Raw genomic sequence first — 18,043 nt, forward strand, 5'->3', positions numbered from 1 at the left:
CACGTAAATCAATACATAGAACCATCTTTCCTCTATCAACTTTGTATAGAGACATGGGTCTGCTTTGCTTCTGATGAATCCCTTTTCTGTCAGAACTCCATTTATCTTTGTATTCCATGCTCTTGCTGCTTGTTTAAGACCATATATACTCTTGTTAAGTTTACATACATTATCTGGGTTCTGAGAATTCACGAACCTGGTGGTTGTTCCATGTATATATCTTCCTTTAGTTCACCATGTAGGAAAGCCGTCTTTACATCGAAATGTTTCACTTGCATACCCTTTATGGCTGCTGTTAGGAGTAAGGTTCTAATGGTAGTGTGCTTCACAACTGGAGCAAACGTTTCATCATAATCTTCTCCAAATTTCTGTGAATATCCTTTAGCAACCAGTCTTGCCTTGTATCTTTCTATTTTTCCTTCAGAATCATATTTGACCTTAAAAGTCCATTTACATCCTATGGCCTTTTTGTCTACTGGTAGTCTGGTCAATGTCCATGTCTGATTGTCTTCCATTGATTCCATTTCTTCTTTTGCGGCTCCTAACCATTTCTGTGCTTCTCTTTCAGAAAAATTAGCAATTTCTTCCCATGATGCAGGTTCTTGTATGTTAATAGCTTTTGCTTTGTAAGATAAACGTGCAGGTGCTTTTCCCTTATTTTCTCTTGAAGAGCGTCTCACCCCCTCGGATGTACTCTCCCGAGTGTCGCTGGTATTTGTCTTGTGTTGTACTTCAACTTCTTGAGTGATCTCTACTTCATCTGTTTCTTTGGATTCAGTACTTTCTTCTTCAGTAGAGTCTACTGGAATTATGACATCATCTCGTGTTTTTTCTATGAATGTCACACTGTTGCTTATAACTACTTTTCCAGTTCTTGGATTTAAGATTCTGTAGCCTTTTGAATGTTCGCTGTAGCCGACTAGAACTCCCTCTTCTGCTCGGTTCTGCAACTTGCTTCGTTTTTCAGCGGGAATGTAGACGAAGGCTCTGAATCCAAAAACTCTAATGTGCTTTAAGCTGGGTTTCTTACCGTGCCACAGCTCATATGGTGTCTTCCTTACTGCTTTGGAAAGTAGTCTGTTTTGAAGATCGGTGGCTGTTGCTGCTGCTTCACCCCAATATTTATCAGGTAGTCCTGAATCTGTAAGCATGCACCTTATCATTTCTGTTAGTGATCTGTTTTTCCTCTCAGATACACCGTTTTGCTCTGGTGTATATGGTACTGTCTTCTGATGCTCAATACCGAGTCCTCTTAAGTACCGTTCTATTTTCTGTCCTGTGAACTCGCCTCCATTGTCGCTGCGAAGAGTTAGCATATTCCTCTTGAACCTGTTTCTGGTCATGGTCACATAGTCTTGCAGCTTTTTACTTTTTATTAGATAAGTGACTGTGAACCTGGAGTAGTCGTCAATGAATGTCAGCATATACCTTTTGTCTCCTACGGTTCGCATTTTCATAGGTCCACATACATCACTATGTACCAGGTCTAGTGGTCTGGAAGCTCTGTTTTCACTTTTCTTAGGAATTGTCGTCCTTGTTGCTTTTGCTTTTATGCAGCATTGGCACTTCATCATTTCCGAACAGTCTGACACTTTGAGATCCCTGGCTATGTCTCTCCTCTGCATTTCCTTTATGCAATCTGGGTGTCTGTGTCCTAATCTTCTATGCCACTTGTGAATACAGTCAGCGTGTTTCTGTGTACTCAGCTTTGCCTGCTGTGCTGCGATATCCAGACAGTATAAATGTTCTTTTATTCTGGCTGTAGCTAGCGTTTCTCTTCCATTTTGGATAAAACACTTATTATTCTGAAACTTTACAGTAAGTCCTTTTTCTACTAGATTCTTTACTGATAGCAGTGCTCCTTCAAGCTTGGGAACATATAGCACATCTGTTACGGGTATTTCTGCATAGCTGCCATTACCCTTGGAGCATAGGAATGGACCATTCCCTTTCCCTTCTGCAATGATATTTGTTCCATCTGCTAGGTAGATTGTTTCTTTATGGTTCAACTCAAGTTCAGTAAAGAAGTCCTTGTTATTTGTCATATGACTAGTCGCTCCTGAGTCTACATACCACTTTTCTGACAATTGGGTTACTGTCGCTTTAAATGTTCCATTCCAATTGTGTGCTCCTGTATCTGTAAGTGTGGCTTTGGCTCTTTGTTTGTGTAATCTTTCTGGTGGTTTGTGCTGCTCTGTCTTCCATATGGTGCAATCTTTTTTCAGGTGACCCACTTTCTTGCATCTGAAACATGCTCTTGTTTCCCTGGTGTGTGGCTTAGTGTCCGCCATTTTAAGTGCTTTCTCTGTGTCACTTTCAGTATTGCACTCTGTAAGCTCCTTTCTGCGTTGATACTCCTCTATGAGCCTGTTCTTCACAAAGTCTAGTGTGATTTCTGCTTCAGGTCTCATTTCTAGTGCATTTATTAGTGCACTGTATGTATCTGGTAAACTGCACAGGAGGATAGCTACTATGTGGTTGCTTTTGATTTCTTCTCCCATTGACCTGAGCTGTATGGTTATCTCTAGTAGTGCACTGATGTGTTCTTGCATTGTCTTGCCTTTATTAAATCTCATTTGGTATAATTTTCTTAATAGGAATAGTTTGCTGTTCAAACTTGATCCTTCATGCACTCTCTGTAATGCTGTCCACATGTCTTTAGCTGTACTCTCTTGTCTTATGTGTATAAGCTGTTCATCTTCCACCAGTAAACTTATAGTGGCTCTTGCCTGTCTGTCCTTCTTAATCCACTGCTGATCCTCTCCTGCAGGTCTGTCTGCATTTATAACATCCCATAAATCATCTCTGGTTAATAGCATTTCTACTTTAAACTTCCATGTCTGATAGTTCTCATTAGAAAGCTTGCTAGCAGCTAGTCTGAGATCTGTGTAATTTGCCATAACCCTTCCTTGTATAGATCTCTCTATTCTTCTGTGGTATTAAACTTGTTTTACTCACAGTTTTATTTCCAAGGTTCTCCTGGGTTGTTTCTTGTGTACGTTACACAGTCTGCTGTCTGCGCCTGCTGGGACTTGCAGTGCAACTCGTGATCTGGATGCTGCTTAGGATGCACTCCTGAAAACTTTATCTTGTATAGACTCCAGTCTGGGCCCATAACCTGTTGGCATAGTGCGATGGATTGATACCATAGGTGTGCAGCAGGAGGTCTTATAGATAAAGGATCACCTCAGGAGTTACCTTGTATTCAGACAGAACGAGACTTGAGATGTATATCTTCTTTATATAGTACTGAGTACCAGGATCAATATAACAACAGGTTTCAGTAACAGCTTCTTAACTTAAACATGTCAGTAACATGAGCTGCTCAGCTCACCTCCTTTCTCAGAGACTTTTCTAGAACACACACGTGAGGAGGAAGAACAAACAAGTACATGCATATACAGCAGACAAACAATACACCTCTGTAAGTATACAGCGCCATCTGCTGCCCCTGTACGGTAACTACATGCATATAAACAAACCCATAGTCTGTTGTACATATTTCAACACTCTATGCCAGGGTCAACCCCGAGTACGAGAGTAGATACTAAACCAGGCCGTTCCCGCTCAACGCAAGGGGTCCTATTTCAGCCCCTTCTTAGGACGACGGACACTAAGCCCATTTTTTCTCCACTCTCGACCAGAGGCATTGCCACACCCCGGCATGGTACTCCTCAAGGTGATTCTCCATTCCACACTAGGGACCTCTCACGCTCCCAGTGTAAGAACAGGTAGTCCACCAAGTGTTTCCCTCGAGCAGGTACTACACTTGATCTTAGAAAAAAAGTCCTGATTCAGAGCTGGATGCTACATTGACAGCAATAGTGGCCACAGTCGGGACACAGGGAGTGAAAATATCCAAATGCTGATGTCAGCCATCCCCTTGTGCACAAGCGTGCGACGGAGAATACACATGCTGAGGCGCCTGTTTTTAGTGTCCGTTGACAGTGCAACTGTGTCAGTGGTCCGGAAAACTCCCTCATCAGCGTGTCATCGCTCCCGCCATCAATCTTTGCGACAGCCTATGTGCTGCTCAGTGTTACCTTCTCAGATTCAGCTAAATAAGGGGGTCATTCCGAGTTGATCGCTCGCTAGCAACTTTTTGCTGGCTTGCGATCAGATAGTCGCCGCCTATGGGGGAGTGTATTTTCGCTTTGCAAGTGTGCGAACGCGTGTGCTGTCAAGCGGGCCAAAATTTTTTTGTGCAGTTTCTAAGTAGCTCTAGACTTACTCAGCCCTTGCGATCATTTCAGCGTGTCTGGTCCGGATTTGACGTCAGACACCGGCCCTGCAAACGCCTGGACACACCTGTGTTTTTCCTACCACTCCCTGAAAACGGTCAGTTGACACCATAATCGCCCTCTTCCTGTCAATCACCATGCGTTCGGCTGTGCAAATGGATTCTTCGTTAAATCCATCGCTCAGCAACGAACCGCTTTGTACTCGTACGACGCGCCTGCGCATTGCGGTGCATACGCATGCGCAGTTTAGCGGCGATTGAGATGATCGCTGCAAAAAGTTGTGATCAACTCGTAATGACCCCCCATGGCATATGTGGCTCTGGATCTGCATTTGGGGACGCAATTACATATACTGACATGCCCATAAAACGTCCTTTTTCTTTGCAAACTTGGTTGTGCGCCGCAAGCTCTACTGCAAGCAACCCCATACGCAGCAGCAGTGTCTGAGTACAGTCCGGGGAACGCATGCTCCATAGGGGTGTTCAGGACTTATGACGCATGGACAGTAGCAAATAATCGCCCAGCTGAGCAAACATCAGCACCGCTTCCCCCTCTGGATCAGGCCCATAGTCACAATGCATAACCAGAACCATGTCAGGAAAATAAAAAAGATAAATCCAGGTTGCCAATATTTTTGCTAGAAGCAACTTTGGGATGGTCATCGGGTGGGTTAGCCATCGATGGTCATCGATGATATTTCCATTGGTGGTTAACCTCAATGTCATGGAACCATCAATAGTGAACTATCAACAGTTTGAACCCAGGATTGAAACTGACCCACAGGGGTACAGGGTAAATCCCCGGTGGGCCCCACCGCCAGTGGCCCCACCCCCTCCTCTAATGTCAGGTGTCAGACTGTGCATTTGAATTATTCATTGTAACTCTATTAGAGGGTCAGTTACATGGCTTATATTGTCTGGCCAAGCCTCTTTGGGGGCTGTGAAACCCTCTATGGTAACTAACCACACCCTTTAACCACTTGCCTGGCATGGTCGCATCAGATGCAACCACAACGGCAAGTGTCTTATCTGATCTGGTCGCACAGGATGCAAAAGTCAGATACTGTAAATAGTGTGTGCAGCTTCAGGGAAGAGAAATGTTTTACAAATATATATATTTTTAAATAAAATACTTTTGGATAAGTTTAAATACATGTTCTTCACCTAATTTACTCATTTAAAACAAACCAACAATTTCTGAGCATTTTTTGAAAGGAAAATAAAATAAGAATTTACTTACCGATAATTCTATTTCTCGGAGTCCGTAGTGGATGCTGGGGTTCCTGAAAGGACCATGGGGAATAGCGGCTCCGCAGGAGACAGGGCACAAAAAGTAAAGCTTTAGGATCAGGTGGTGTGCACTGGCTCCTCCCCCTATGACCCTCCTCCAAGCCTCAGTTAGGTACTGTGCCCGGACGAGCGTACACAATAAGGAAGGATTTATGAATCCCGGGTAAGACTCATACCAGCCACACCAATCACACTGTACAACCTGTGATCTGAACCCAGTTAACAGTATGATAACAGCGGAGCCTCTGAAAAGATGGCTCACAACAATAATAACCCGATTTTTGTAACTATGTACAAGTAATGCAGATAATCCGCACTTGGGATGGGCGCCCAGCATCCACTACGGACTCCGAGAAATAGAATTATCGGTAAGTAAATTCTTATTTTCTCTATCGTCCTAGTGGATGCTGGGGTTCCTGAAAGGACCATGGGGATTATACCAAAGCTCCCAAACGGGCGGGAGAGTGCGGATGACTCTGCAGCACCGAATGAGAGAACTCCAGGTCCTCCTTAGCCAGGGTATCAAATTTGTAGGATTTTACAAACGTGTTTGCCCCTGACTAAATAGCCGCTCGGCAAAGTTGTAAAGCCGAGACCCCTCGGGCAGCCGCCCAAGATGAGCCCACCTTCCTTGTGGAATGGGCATTTACATATTTTGGCTGTGGCAGGCCTGCCACAGAATGTGCAAGCTGAATTGTATTACACATCCAACTAGCAAAAGTCTGCTTAAAAGCAAGAGCACCCAGTTTGTTGGGTGCATACAGGATAACAGCAAGTCAGTCTTCCTGACTCCAGCCGTCCTGGAACCTATATTTTTAGGGCCCTGACCACATCTAGCAACTTGGAGTCCTCCAAGTCCCTAGTAGGCGCAAGACACCACAATAAGCTGGTTCAGGTGAAACACTGACACCACCTTAGGGAGAGAACTGGGGACGAGTCCGCAGCTCTGCCCTGTCCGAATGGACAAACAGATATGGGCTTTTTTGAGAAAAAAACCACCAATTTGACACTCGCCTGGTCCAGGCCAGGTCCAAGAGCATGTTCACTTTTCATGTGAGATGCTTCAAATCCACAGATTTGCCTGGTTTTAAACCAATGTGTTTTGAGGAATCCCAGAACTACGTTGAGATCCCACAGTGCCACTGGAGGCACAAAAGGGGGTTGTATATGCAATACTCCCTTGACAAACTTCTGGACTTCAGGAACTGAAGCCACTTCTTTCTGGAAGAAAAATCGACAGGGCCGAAATTTGAACCTTAATGGACCCCAATTTGAGGCCCATAGACACTCCTGTTTGCAAGAAATGCAGGAATCGACCGAGTTGAAATTTCTTCGTGGGGCCTTCCTGGCCTCACACCACGCAACATATTTTCGCCACATGTGGTGATAATGTTGTGCGGTCACCTCCTTTCTGGCTTTGACCAGGGTAGGAATGACCTCTTCCTGAATGCCTTTTCCCTTAGGATCCGGCGTTCCACCGCCATGCCGTCAAACGCAGCTGCGGTAAGTCTTGGAACAGACATGGTACTTGCTGAAACAAGTCCCTTCTTAGCGGCAGAGGCCATAAGTCCTCTGTGAGCATCTCTTGAAGTTCCGGGTACCAAGTCCTTCTTGGCCAATCCGGAGCCATGAGTATAGTTCTTACTCCTCTACGTCTTATAATTCTCAGTACCTTAGGTATGAAAAGCAGAGGATGGAACACATACACCGACTGGTACACCCACGGTGTTACCAGAACGTCCACAGCTATTGCCTGAGGGTCTCTTAACCTGGCGCAATACCTGTCCCGTTTTTTGTTCAGACGGGACGCCATCATGTCCACCTTTGGTAATTCCCAACGGTTTACAATTATGTGGAAAACTTCCCCATGAAGTTCCCACTCTGCCGGGTGGAGGTCGTGCCTACTGAGGAAGTCTGCTTCCCAGTTTCCATTCCCGGAATGAAACACTGCTGACAGTGCTATCACATGATTTTCCGCCCAGCGAAAAGTCCTTGCAGTTTTTGCCACTGCCCTCCTGCTTCTTGTGCCGCCCTGTCTATTTACGTGGGCGACTGCCGTGATGTTTTATCCCACTGGATCAATACCGGCTGACCTTGAAGCAGAGGTCTTGCTAAGCTTAGAGCATTATAAATTTACCCTTAGCTATATTTATGTGGAGAAAAATCTCCAGACTTGATCACACTCCCTGGAAATTTTTTCCTTGTGTGACTGCTCCCCAGCCTCTCGGGCTGGCCTCCGTGGTCACCAACATCCAAAACTGAATGCCGAATCTGCGGCCCTCTAGAAGATGAGCACTCTGTAACCACCACAGGAGAGACACCCTTGTCCTTGGATATAGGGTTATCCGCTGATGCATCTGAAGATGCGATCCGGACCATTTGTCCAGCAGATCCCACTGAAAAGTTCTTGCATGAAATCTGCCGACTGGAATTGCTTCGAAGGAAGTCACCATTTTTTTACCATGGCCCTTGTGCAATGATGCACTGATTTTAGGAGGTTCCTGACTAGCTCGGATAACTCCCTGGCTTTCTCTTCCGGGAGAAACACCTTTTTCTGGACTGTGTCCAGAATCATCCCTAAGCACAGGAGACTTGTTGTCGGAATCAGCTGCGATTTTGGAATCTTTAGAATCCACCCCTGCTGTTGTAACAGTATCCGAGATAGTGCTACTCCGACCTCCAACTGTTCCCTGGACTTTGCCCTTATCAGGAGATCGTCCAAGTAAGGGATAATTAAGACGCCTTTTCTTCGAAGAAGAACCATCATTTCGGCCATTACCTTGGTAAAGACCCGGGGTGCCGTAGACAATCCAAACGGCAGCGTCTGAAACTGATAGTGACAGTTCTGTACCACGAACCTGAGGTACCCTTAGTGATAAGGGCAAATTTGGGACATGGAGGTAAGCATCCCTGATGTCTCGGGACACCAGATAGTCCCCTTCTTCCCGGTTCGTTATCACTGCTCTGAGTGACTCCATCTTGATTTGAACCTTTGTAAGTGTTCAAATTTTTTTAGATTTAGAATAGGTCTCACCTAGCCTTCTGGCTTCAGTACCACAATATAGTGTGGAATAATACCCCTTTTCTTGTTGTAGGAGGGGTAATTTAATTATCACCTGCTGGGAATACAGCTCGTGAATTTTTTCCCATACTGCCTCCTTGTCGGAGGGAGACCTTGGTAAAGCAGCCTTCAGGAGCCTGCGCAGGGGAAACGTCTCGACATTCCAAACTGTACCCCTGGGATACTACTTGTAGGATCCAGGGGTCCTGTACGGTCTCAGCGTCATGCTGAGAGCTTGTCAGAAGGGTTGGAACGCTTCTGTTCCTGGGAATGGGCTGCCTGCTGCAGTCTTCTTCCCTTTCCTCTATCCCTGGGCAGATATGACTCTTATAGGGACGAAAGGACTGAAGCTGAAAAGACGGTGTCTTTTTCTGCAGAGATGTGACTTAGGGTAAAAACGGTGGATTTTCCAGCAGTTGCCGTGGCCACCAGGTCCGATGGACCGACCCCAAATAACTCCTCTTCCTTTATACGGCAATACACCTTTGTGCCGTTTGGAATCTGCATCACCTGACCACTGTCGTGTCCATAAACATCTTCTGGCAGATATGGACATCGCACTTACTCTTGATGCCAGAGTGCAAATATCCCTCTGTGCATCTCGCATATATAGAAATACATCCTTTAAATGCTCTATAGTCAATAAAATACTGTCCCTGTCAAGGGTATCAATATTTTTAGTCAGGGAATCCGACCAAGCCACCCCAGCTCTGCACATCCAGGCTGAGGCGATCGCTGGTCGCAGTATAACACCAGTATGTGTGTATATACTTTTTATGATATTTTTCCAGCCTCCTGTCAGCTGGCTCCTTGAGGACGGCCCTATCTATAGACGGTACCGCCACTTGTTCTGATAAGCGTGTGAGCGCCTTATCCACCCTAAGGGGTGTTTCCCAACGCGCCCTAACTTCTGGCGGGAAAGGGTATACCGCCCATATTTTCTATCGGGGGGAACCCACGCATCATCACACACTTCATTTAATTTATCTGATTCAGGAAAAACTACGGTAGTTTTTTCACATCCCACATAATACCCTCTTTTGTGGTACTTGTAGTATCAGAAATATGTAACACCTCCTTCATTGCCCTTAACGTGTGGCCCTAATAAGGAATACGTTTGTTTATTCACCGTCGACACTGGATTCAGTGTCCCTGTCTGTGTCTGTGTCGACCGACTAAAGTAAACGGGTGTTTTAAAACCCCTGACTGTGTTTTTGAGACGTCTGGACCGGTACTAATTGTTTGTCGGCCGTCTCATGTCGTCAACCGACCTTGGCGCGTGTTGACATTATCACGTAATTCCCTAAATAAGCCATCCATTCCGGTGTCGACTCCCTAGAGAGTGACATCACCATTACAGGCAATTGCTCCGCCTCCTCACCAACATCGTCCTCATACATGTCGACACACACGTACCGACACACAGCACACACACAGGGAATGCTCTGATAGAGGACAGGACCCACTAGCCCTTTGGAGAGACAGAGGGAGAGTTTGCCAGCACACACCAAAAACGCTATAATTATATAGGGACAACCTTATATAAGTGTTTTCCCTTATAGCATCTTTTTTATATATTTCTAACGCCAAATTAGTGCCCCCCCTCTCTGTTTTAACCCTGTTTCTGTAGTGCAGTGCAGGGGAGAGCCTGGGAGCCTTCCCTCCAGCCTTTCTGTGAGGGAAAATGGCGCTGTGTGCTGAGGAGATAGGCCCCGCCCCTTTTTCGGCGGCCTCGTCTCCCGCTCTTAACGGATTCTGGCAGGGGTTAAATATCTCCATATAGCCCCCGGAGGCTATATGTGAGGTATTTTTAGCCAAAAAAGGTTTTCATTTGCCTCCCAGGGCGCCCCCCTCCCAGCGCCCTGCACCCTCAGTGACTGCCGTGTGAAGTGTGCGGAGAGGAAAATGGCGCACAGCTGCAGTGCTGTGCGCTACCTTAAGAAGACTGAGGAGTCTTCTGCCGCCGATTCTGGACCTCTTCTCGTTTCAGCATCTGCAAGGGGGCCGGCGGCGAGGCTCCGGTGACCATCCAGGCTGTACCTGTGATCGTCCCTCTGGAGCTAATGTCCAGTAGCCAAGAAGCCAATCCATCCTGCACGCAGGTGAGTTCACTTCTTCTCCCCTAAGTCCCTCGTTGCAGTGATCCTGTTGCCAGCAGGACTCACTGTAAAATAAAAAACCTAAGCTAAACTTTTCTAAGCAGCTCTTTAGGAGAGCCACCTAGATTGCACCCTTCTCGGCCGGGCACAAAAATCTAACTGAGGCTTGGAGGAGGGTCATAGGGGGAGGAGCCAGTGCACACCACCTGATCCTAAAGCTTTACTTTTTGTGCCCTGTCTCCTGCGGAGCCGCTATTCCCCATGGTCCTTTCAGGAACCCCAGCATCCACTAGGACGATAGAGAAAATAAAATACATGTCAGTTAAGTGATTAAGCATGGGACCCTACCACTACATTCTCCTGGTGGGTCCTTCAATCCCCAGTCTGACACTGTTTCTGCCCATTGATGGCCGTCCCTGCTGTAAGGAAAGACAGTAGGTCAGCCAAACAGTAAAGGTATGGGGTTTATCAGGCCTAAGGAGGTGGGGCTAAGCTCTGATCCCAAAAAGATGAGAGGCGGAAAAATAGATGGCGGAGAACCATTGGATTGCAAAACCATTAATCATCGGTGGCAAACCATCGATGGCCGATGACCATACCTAAAGTAAATTCACAGTAGGTGATAGAATAACTATTTCTACAATAAAACACCCTCAAAACATCAGCTGCTCTATGCTCTCAGCTGGGAGTGGAAGGCATATGTTGGACTCTCTAGGAGGATTGTTTTATTTGGCAGATTGGAAGGTTTTTGGTCCTAATGAGAGAATTACTGAATTACTGTGAGCTTATTGTTTATATGACTAGTAATAGCATTGTCTGCTGTCCTTTGTAGGTATTGGATTTAAGTCAGATCTGTGGAGTCACAATCAAGACCCAGAGATCTCAGACACACAACCCGGAAGTGACACGGACCAACTGACTGAAAAAATGTTAAAAAGTCATTGTCATGACAAATAAAGTTTTTTTTTCTTTTGTGTTTTAACATTGGGTGCCCTCTGTTATACGAAAGATGCATTAACAACAATATCATTTCATAATGGAGTTTTTCCTAGACACACAGCCACAGGCATAGGAGGCCATAGTCAGTCACAGAAACTGCACCTGCCATGGGATATAAGGGCTGTAACACACTGGCCGGTTTCTCCCGGATGGCAAAAAGCCGGACAAACTTTGTCCGGCTTTTTGCCATCCGGGGAAGAAACCGGCAGAGTCTGTCACACAGGACGGCTTTGAGCCGTGTGTGATGCTGTGCGCATGCGCAGCATCAGACACGGCTTGAGAAAAAACCGTTGTGTGTGAAAGCTCCCCTTCACACACACGGTTTACTGGCTGCAAAGACGGCCCGGCGCCGGCCCGGCAGCCGGACCTTCCAGTGGTGAGACCCGGCTGCAACCCGGCAGCCGGGCCGTGTGTAAGGACACATTGCGCTGCATGTGTCTTTACATCACGGCAGCGGTTTAAAGACGGCCGGGTGTTTGCCGGGCGGCGCCAGCCGCCTCGTGTGTTTCGGCCCTAAGGAGGCACCACTCTCTATAACAGCGTCCACAGACACTAGAAATGGGCGTCTCAGTCCTTGCACTTTCGGGCACACGGATGTACACAAGAGAAGGAGCTTAGACATTGCTGCATGCACTTCTATGAGCCACTCATTATCCAACACTAAGGGTAAATTTACTAAGATGGGAGTTCTACTTAAGATGGGATGTTGCCCATAGCAACCAATCAGATTCCAGGTACTATCTTCTAGAAGGTGCTAGATAAATGAGAAGCAGAATCTGATTGGTTGCTACAGGCAACATTCCATCTTAAATAGAACTCCCATCTTAGTAAATTTACCCCTTAGTGTTGGATACACCCACTGGTTATTAAACATCCTAGTGATATTTGGTGGACCCCCCCCCCCCCCCCCCCCCTTCCTTCAAAGTAAAGCATTCATTACCTTCAAACCCAGAAATAAAGACACGGAGACTTGAATTTTGGCAGAAAAATTGCTAGCTATTTATTTGACCCTAACCAATAGCAAACCTGTAATAAGAAAATTTTATTAAGATGCCGCTCCAGCCGGCATATGGTGGCAGCAAAAAGAACGGCTCTATTAACCTAAATTAACCGTAAAATACTAAAAAACTCGAAACCTTCCTAATTTTACTACAACTATCACAAACTGGTAATAGGTGAAAACTCAACCCCCACAGTGGCTACCCACCCTGATGGGTGCCCTGCCGCTGCCTTCCCGGACGGGTGTTCAAGCGGCCAATCAGTCGATGGAGGTGAGTGCACCTAAACCACACCAAACTGTAAAACACTACAGCTTACCATACAAATACAAACTGCCGTTCTTTTCCGCCAATAAATAGCCAACGATAAAACCAACCAACAATTAAACGCCAAGGCACCACGTGCCAGAATTTCTGACCACAGGGGCGGGAGGGTGGGAAGGCAAATCACCACAAGAGAGAGCTAAAATGGCCTCACCTTCCCTATATATAATAAACCCTCCCCTTCAAAAAAGGGCTGTACTTTCCTCACAGCTAGGTCCACCCCTCACCAGATGTTTAACTCTTTCCTTTCCTATTCAGTCAATTCTCTCTCCTTCTGTGAGGAGGGAGAGAGAGGAGGTGGTTGCCTGCTGCTGCTCTATAGTGGATGTGTTGGGTGGGGAGGGGGTAGTGGGTGTTCTGGCAGCTACTACGTGCTGGGTTGGGTGTCAGGGGGCCCTGCTGTGAGCACCCTATACTGTGCATATATATATGGGGTAATTAGCTAATGAGTGTATTTTGTGCAGTGTCTAGGTGCTAAATAAATGAAATAGTAAAACCTTTCTGGCAGCCATACTTGCCAGGTTGCACAGGAGCGAGTGTGGAGGAGGCGGTCCGGAGGCATAGAGACGTGATTGCATCATTATAGCCCTGACTCCCCCTTTTACAGTGACCGTGTTACCGGCACTGTAAAGCGGAGGCAGGACTACAATTACGCACTTTAGTGCAACTCGCATCATCACCTTGCCCACTTCTCCTGTGTGAGCAGATGGAGGCAGGGGTGCGGATGGGGGTGAGCGGATGAAAAGGGGGTACATGCAGGGGGGAGCGGGATGCAGCAGCATTCAACACAAATTAACAGAAAATAATAAACACCTAGTCCCCATTCAGGGCACTAACTCACGTCTTCGCCTAATTGTGCTGCAAGTCTGCAAACACACTCTCTCAAAGTCTTTCCAGTGTTGTCTCTCACAGGTGTAGCTAGTCTGGCCTGGCTTGGCCTCTGACTTCTCACAATCTGGCCTGCTTCCTTGTAGGTAACACACAGGCTCCAGCCTACTCACATTCAAGGTTCGCCGGCCTGGCTTCTGCTCAGCAACATGTAGCTTAGTCCTAGAATTTGGTGGCCTTCCCTGTCTCCCCGTGGAATTGCCACCTCCCTAGTCCACTACATCATCCATCCCTCACTGCCTGCTGAACTAATGACCTCCACTAAGTGATACAGTGTGTGCTCCGGCAAGGGGTGCTACTTTACCCCAAAGCTCTGCAGGGTCAGCAGCGCTGTATGTGGGAGCTCCGGGAGGCTGATACTGTGCAAACACCCGGTTGTGTACAAAGTGGGGATGCGGAAAGGCTGGTAACCGGAGGCGGACTTTAAGCGTACTGAGCACAGGGGGCTCATCAATATCCATGGACCCGCCAGCTGCTGTGCTACCCGTAGCTGTAGCTAAGAATATATCTGCGGGCTGGAGGCCATAGTTATAGGCCTGTGCCTGAGCCTTGGGGGTGGCGGGCTGGGTACCAGACACTGGAGTCTGGTTGTGGGACAGGAAGATCTGTGCCATTGATAAGGACTAGATTCCTACACTGTGTACACCTACCCTCACTATAAACTGTATACACCTACTGTATAACCTCACTATATACTGCAGTGATTGCAACTACCCCTCATTACCCCAGCACTGCCTGCCCCTAACCCCCTCCTTGCTCCCCAATACTGCCCCAGCTGATAAGTATCTACCCTTGCCCCCTCCCCATCGCCAGTACTGCCCCAGCTGCTATCTGTGATGTTAGTGTATTAGAATGCTTAATATTTGTAGACACTCCCTTACTAATATGTGTAAGCCTGAATCTTCAGTGATAGTCCCTGGGACCAGGAGGATGCTGGGAAGTGGGTGGTCCAGTGTGCAGTGTGCCTGGAGTTGGTGATGGAATAAAAACAGCACAGCAGTGAACTCACATGTCTCTGTGTCCTTATGACTGGATTTACAAACATATGAACGAAACACTATCCACACTTATTCCTCCCTACTCCCCCAGTACTGCCTGGCCCTACCCCCCTCCTCGCCCCTAGCTTCTCCCTGCCTCTATCCTCAGCTCTACCCCAACTGCTGCTTACCCTTAACCACCTCTACCCCAACTGCTACCTGCCCTCTTCACTGTCCCAACTGCTGCCTGCCCTCAGCCCTCCATAATATGTGATGGGACCCAGAAATGGTGGAGTAGGACCCCAATTTTTAAAGTGAGAGGTCCCTGGAACCCACAATTTTTTTGCCTACCACGATCACTGTAGCCTCCAACCCGAGGCCACAGGTAAAGGCTCCCTGTGTTTTCACACCCCTTTCACGTTATTTTAGTATCACCTGAATGTATTAAGGGCACTTGGAGCAGTTTTCGTGAGAAACTGCTCCAAACCCTTTAATTGTAATTTTTTTTGTTAGTAATATACATCGCATTCCCCATACTTATAATGGGAAATGCGATATGACCGAATTTACAAAAAAAAAACCATGACAAAAAACACTACAGTGTGCTCTGTGATATTAATGCCAGCTCAAGCTGGCGAAATCACACGGCAGAACTGTGAGATCCCTACTTCTGCCCAGCTTTCTCTGCCTCCTGGCAGAGAAAGCTGTGTGTGGACCGGCCAGTGTGATCAGCGCTGTGTGTCCGAGCTGATCACTGGTTAAAACTAACAAAAAAAAGTAAAAAAATACCAAAACATACCAGTCCAGGGAGCTGGTGATCCGTGCTCTAGTACTGCCTGCCGGGCGCGGGTCCTCCATGTGCTGTGCTGTGGCCCCCGATGCAGTAAAGTGATGCTGCAAAACGGCAGCTCACTTTACAGCATCGGGGGTCACAGTAGCGCACAGGATCCGGCAGCCCTGCAGGAGCAGCGATCACCAGCTCCCTGGACTGGTAAGTACTGTATATTAACCAGCGGAAGGGAGGGGAGGCCATGGCGCGCGTGGGTGGGGATTAGTCGCAAGAGGGGGGTCAAACCATCGGTAGCTGTGATATTGGCCCATGCGCAGTAGGACATCGGGGTATATTTTCTGAAAAATACCCCATTGATGCTGCGGATTGTAATCGCAGGGACAGAGCTTGCTCGCAAGCTCTGTCCCTGCATGCGGAAATTGATACATTCGTGCAATGTAATCAATTATCGCAGTGCGGATTCGGGCGATTTTATCACTCCACATCCCAGGGGCGTTTCAACAAAGAAGAGGGCTAGTGTGCACCTCCGGATGGCCCCCCTCCTCTGTACAGCGCTGTAGACTCTGGCATTACGCTGGAGTCCACCTGCGCATGCGCAGATCTCCGGAAACATGGCGCCCACCATGATCCAGAGACCAATTTGGCTATCGCATATGTGCGGCGGCCATTTTGCCAGCAATTTCCGCCGCGATCGCAGCGCACGACGCTGGACTCCGTAAAGGTAAGTAATAAAATGGGTGCAATGTGTGCGGTGTGGGACCCCCTGGACCCAAGGGCCCGTGTGCCTCGCACATATTGCACCCATGATAGAAACGCCTATGCCCCTTATCTTTAAGTTTATGTCATGTCATATTAATGCAGGCTGTTAAAAGAAGCATAAATTAAATAAAGTATAATACTATGCCTATTACAAGGGTTATAAAAAAGTTATGTTAAGAAAAACAAAAACAAAAAAATAACTATTCATTTACATAAGAATGTTTTTTGGGAGTTATTTTTATGGCGCACACATAGGCAATCCAAGTTTCTAAAAAGTACACACATTAGGCAGACTTATAAAAAACAGCAATTACCCCCCAAAAATGTAGCGAATATTTGCGTTCTTAATTAATTAATTAATTGATTGATTTTGTAAAAAAAAAAAAGAATAAAAAAAAAGAATCATGGAACGTTCTGTTTCCTAGTTTTGATTCTCTCTTCTATAATCCAAATAAATAAAAAAAGTTAATTATTCTGTTTTTCGATCAAAACATAGCTTTGTTCGGGTGTGGTATGTTGGGTCGACCACACTTAGGTCGACGACTATTGGTCGACAGTAAGTAGGTCGACAGGGACTCTAGGTTGACATGTTCTAGGTCGACATGACATAAGGTTGACTTGAGGGTTTTTTTGTGCCATTTTTGGTGTCGTACTCGCTGTACAGTGACCAGGAACCCCAAATAGTACACAGTGTCCCCTCGCAAGGCTCGCTTCGCTCGCCATGCTTCGGGCAAGGTTACCGTTCCCAGTCGTAGTCCACGTGGATCGTAAAGTAAGAAAAAGTTTTTAAAATATCACAAGTGAAAAACTCATGTCGACCTTTTGTCATGTCGACCTAAAACCTGTTGACTAAAGGCCCGTACACACTGGCCGATATATCGTCCGTTCTCTTGAATGGGCGATATATCGCGGGTCCGTCGGCTAGTGTGTACGGCCAATACGTCTGTGAACTCCGTCGTTCACAGATGTATCGCGTCGGCCCGGCAGCACAGCCGACGGCCAATATATCTTCCGATATATTGGCGTGTCGCTGTGTGTGTACGGCGGTCGGCCGACCACCCGTACACATGCTGCGGCGGCCGGAGGTGATTGACAGCTGAGCTGGGCGAGCGTGTGTACACGCCCGCCCAGTTCATGACGTCAGTCCCCGATGGATCGGGCAGTGTGTATGCTCAACACACTGCACGATCCATCCATAGATATATCCGCCGATCAATTGATCGGCAGATATAACTTCCAGTGTGTACCCACCTCTAGAGTCCCTGTCGACCTAGAAACCATGTCAACCTACTTACTGTCGATCAATAGTGGTCGACCTAGACATTCTTGACCTAAGTGTAGTCAACCTAGAGAACGGATCCCGCTTTGTTCACCCCTTCCTAAGACAAAACAAAAAACTTACTAGAAGAAACCAACACAGCCTGATATGGAATGAACTACTAAAGGTGTGTACACATGGGGAGATTTGGGCTAAACCCCGATTCTCACTATGCGACACGGGCTAGGTCGGCATCACAAGCACATAATGAGTGTGCTTGTGATACTGACTAAGTGCGATTTTGGCTAAGTGTCAATTTTGACTATCTTTTCTACGAGATAGTCAAAATTGACTTGCCTG

The 18,043-nt window shown here is 46.9% G+C and overlaps 2 protein-coding genes across 2 annotated transcripts in view; both read left to right on the forward strand.

The window, feature by feature from the left end:
• LOC134970191 (IST1 homolog) overlaps positions 1 to 11,672 on the forward strand; it is a 52,492-nt gene extending 40,820 nt beyond the window's left edge. The window contains exon 10 of the mRNA XM_063946212.1: positions 11,523 to 11,672. Within this exon, the coding sequence (XP_063802282.1) occupies positions 11,523 to 11,647 (125 nt within the window). The 3' untranslated portion in view covers positions 11,648 to 11,672. The remainder of the gene's footprint in view (positions 1 to 11,522) is intronic.
• A 3,487-nt stretch (positions 11,673 to 15,159) lies between these two features.
• Positions 15,160 to 18,043, forward strand: part of LOC134969495 (IST1 homolog) — a 114,033-nt gene continuing 111,149 nt past the window's right edge. Inside the window, exon 1 of the mRNA XM_063945484.1 lies at positions 15,160 to 15,261. The gene's annotated coding sequence lies outside the window, so the exon portion shown is untranslated. The remainder of the gene's footprint in view (positions 15,262 to 18,043) is intronic.

This window comes from Pseudophryne corroboree, chromosome 11 (genome assembly GCF_028390025.1).
Source record: "Pseudophryne corroboree isolate aPseCor3 chromosome 11, aPseCor3.hap2, whole genome shotgun sequence".
Classification (NCBI taxonomy): domain Eukaryota; kingdom Metazoa; phylum Chordata; class Amphibia; order Anura; family Myobatrachidae; genus Pseudophryne; species Pseudophryne corroboree.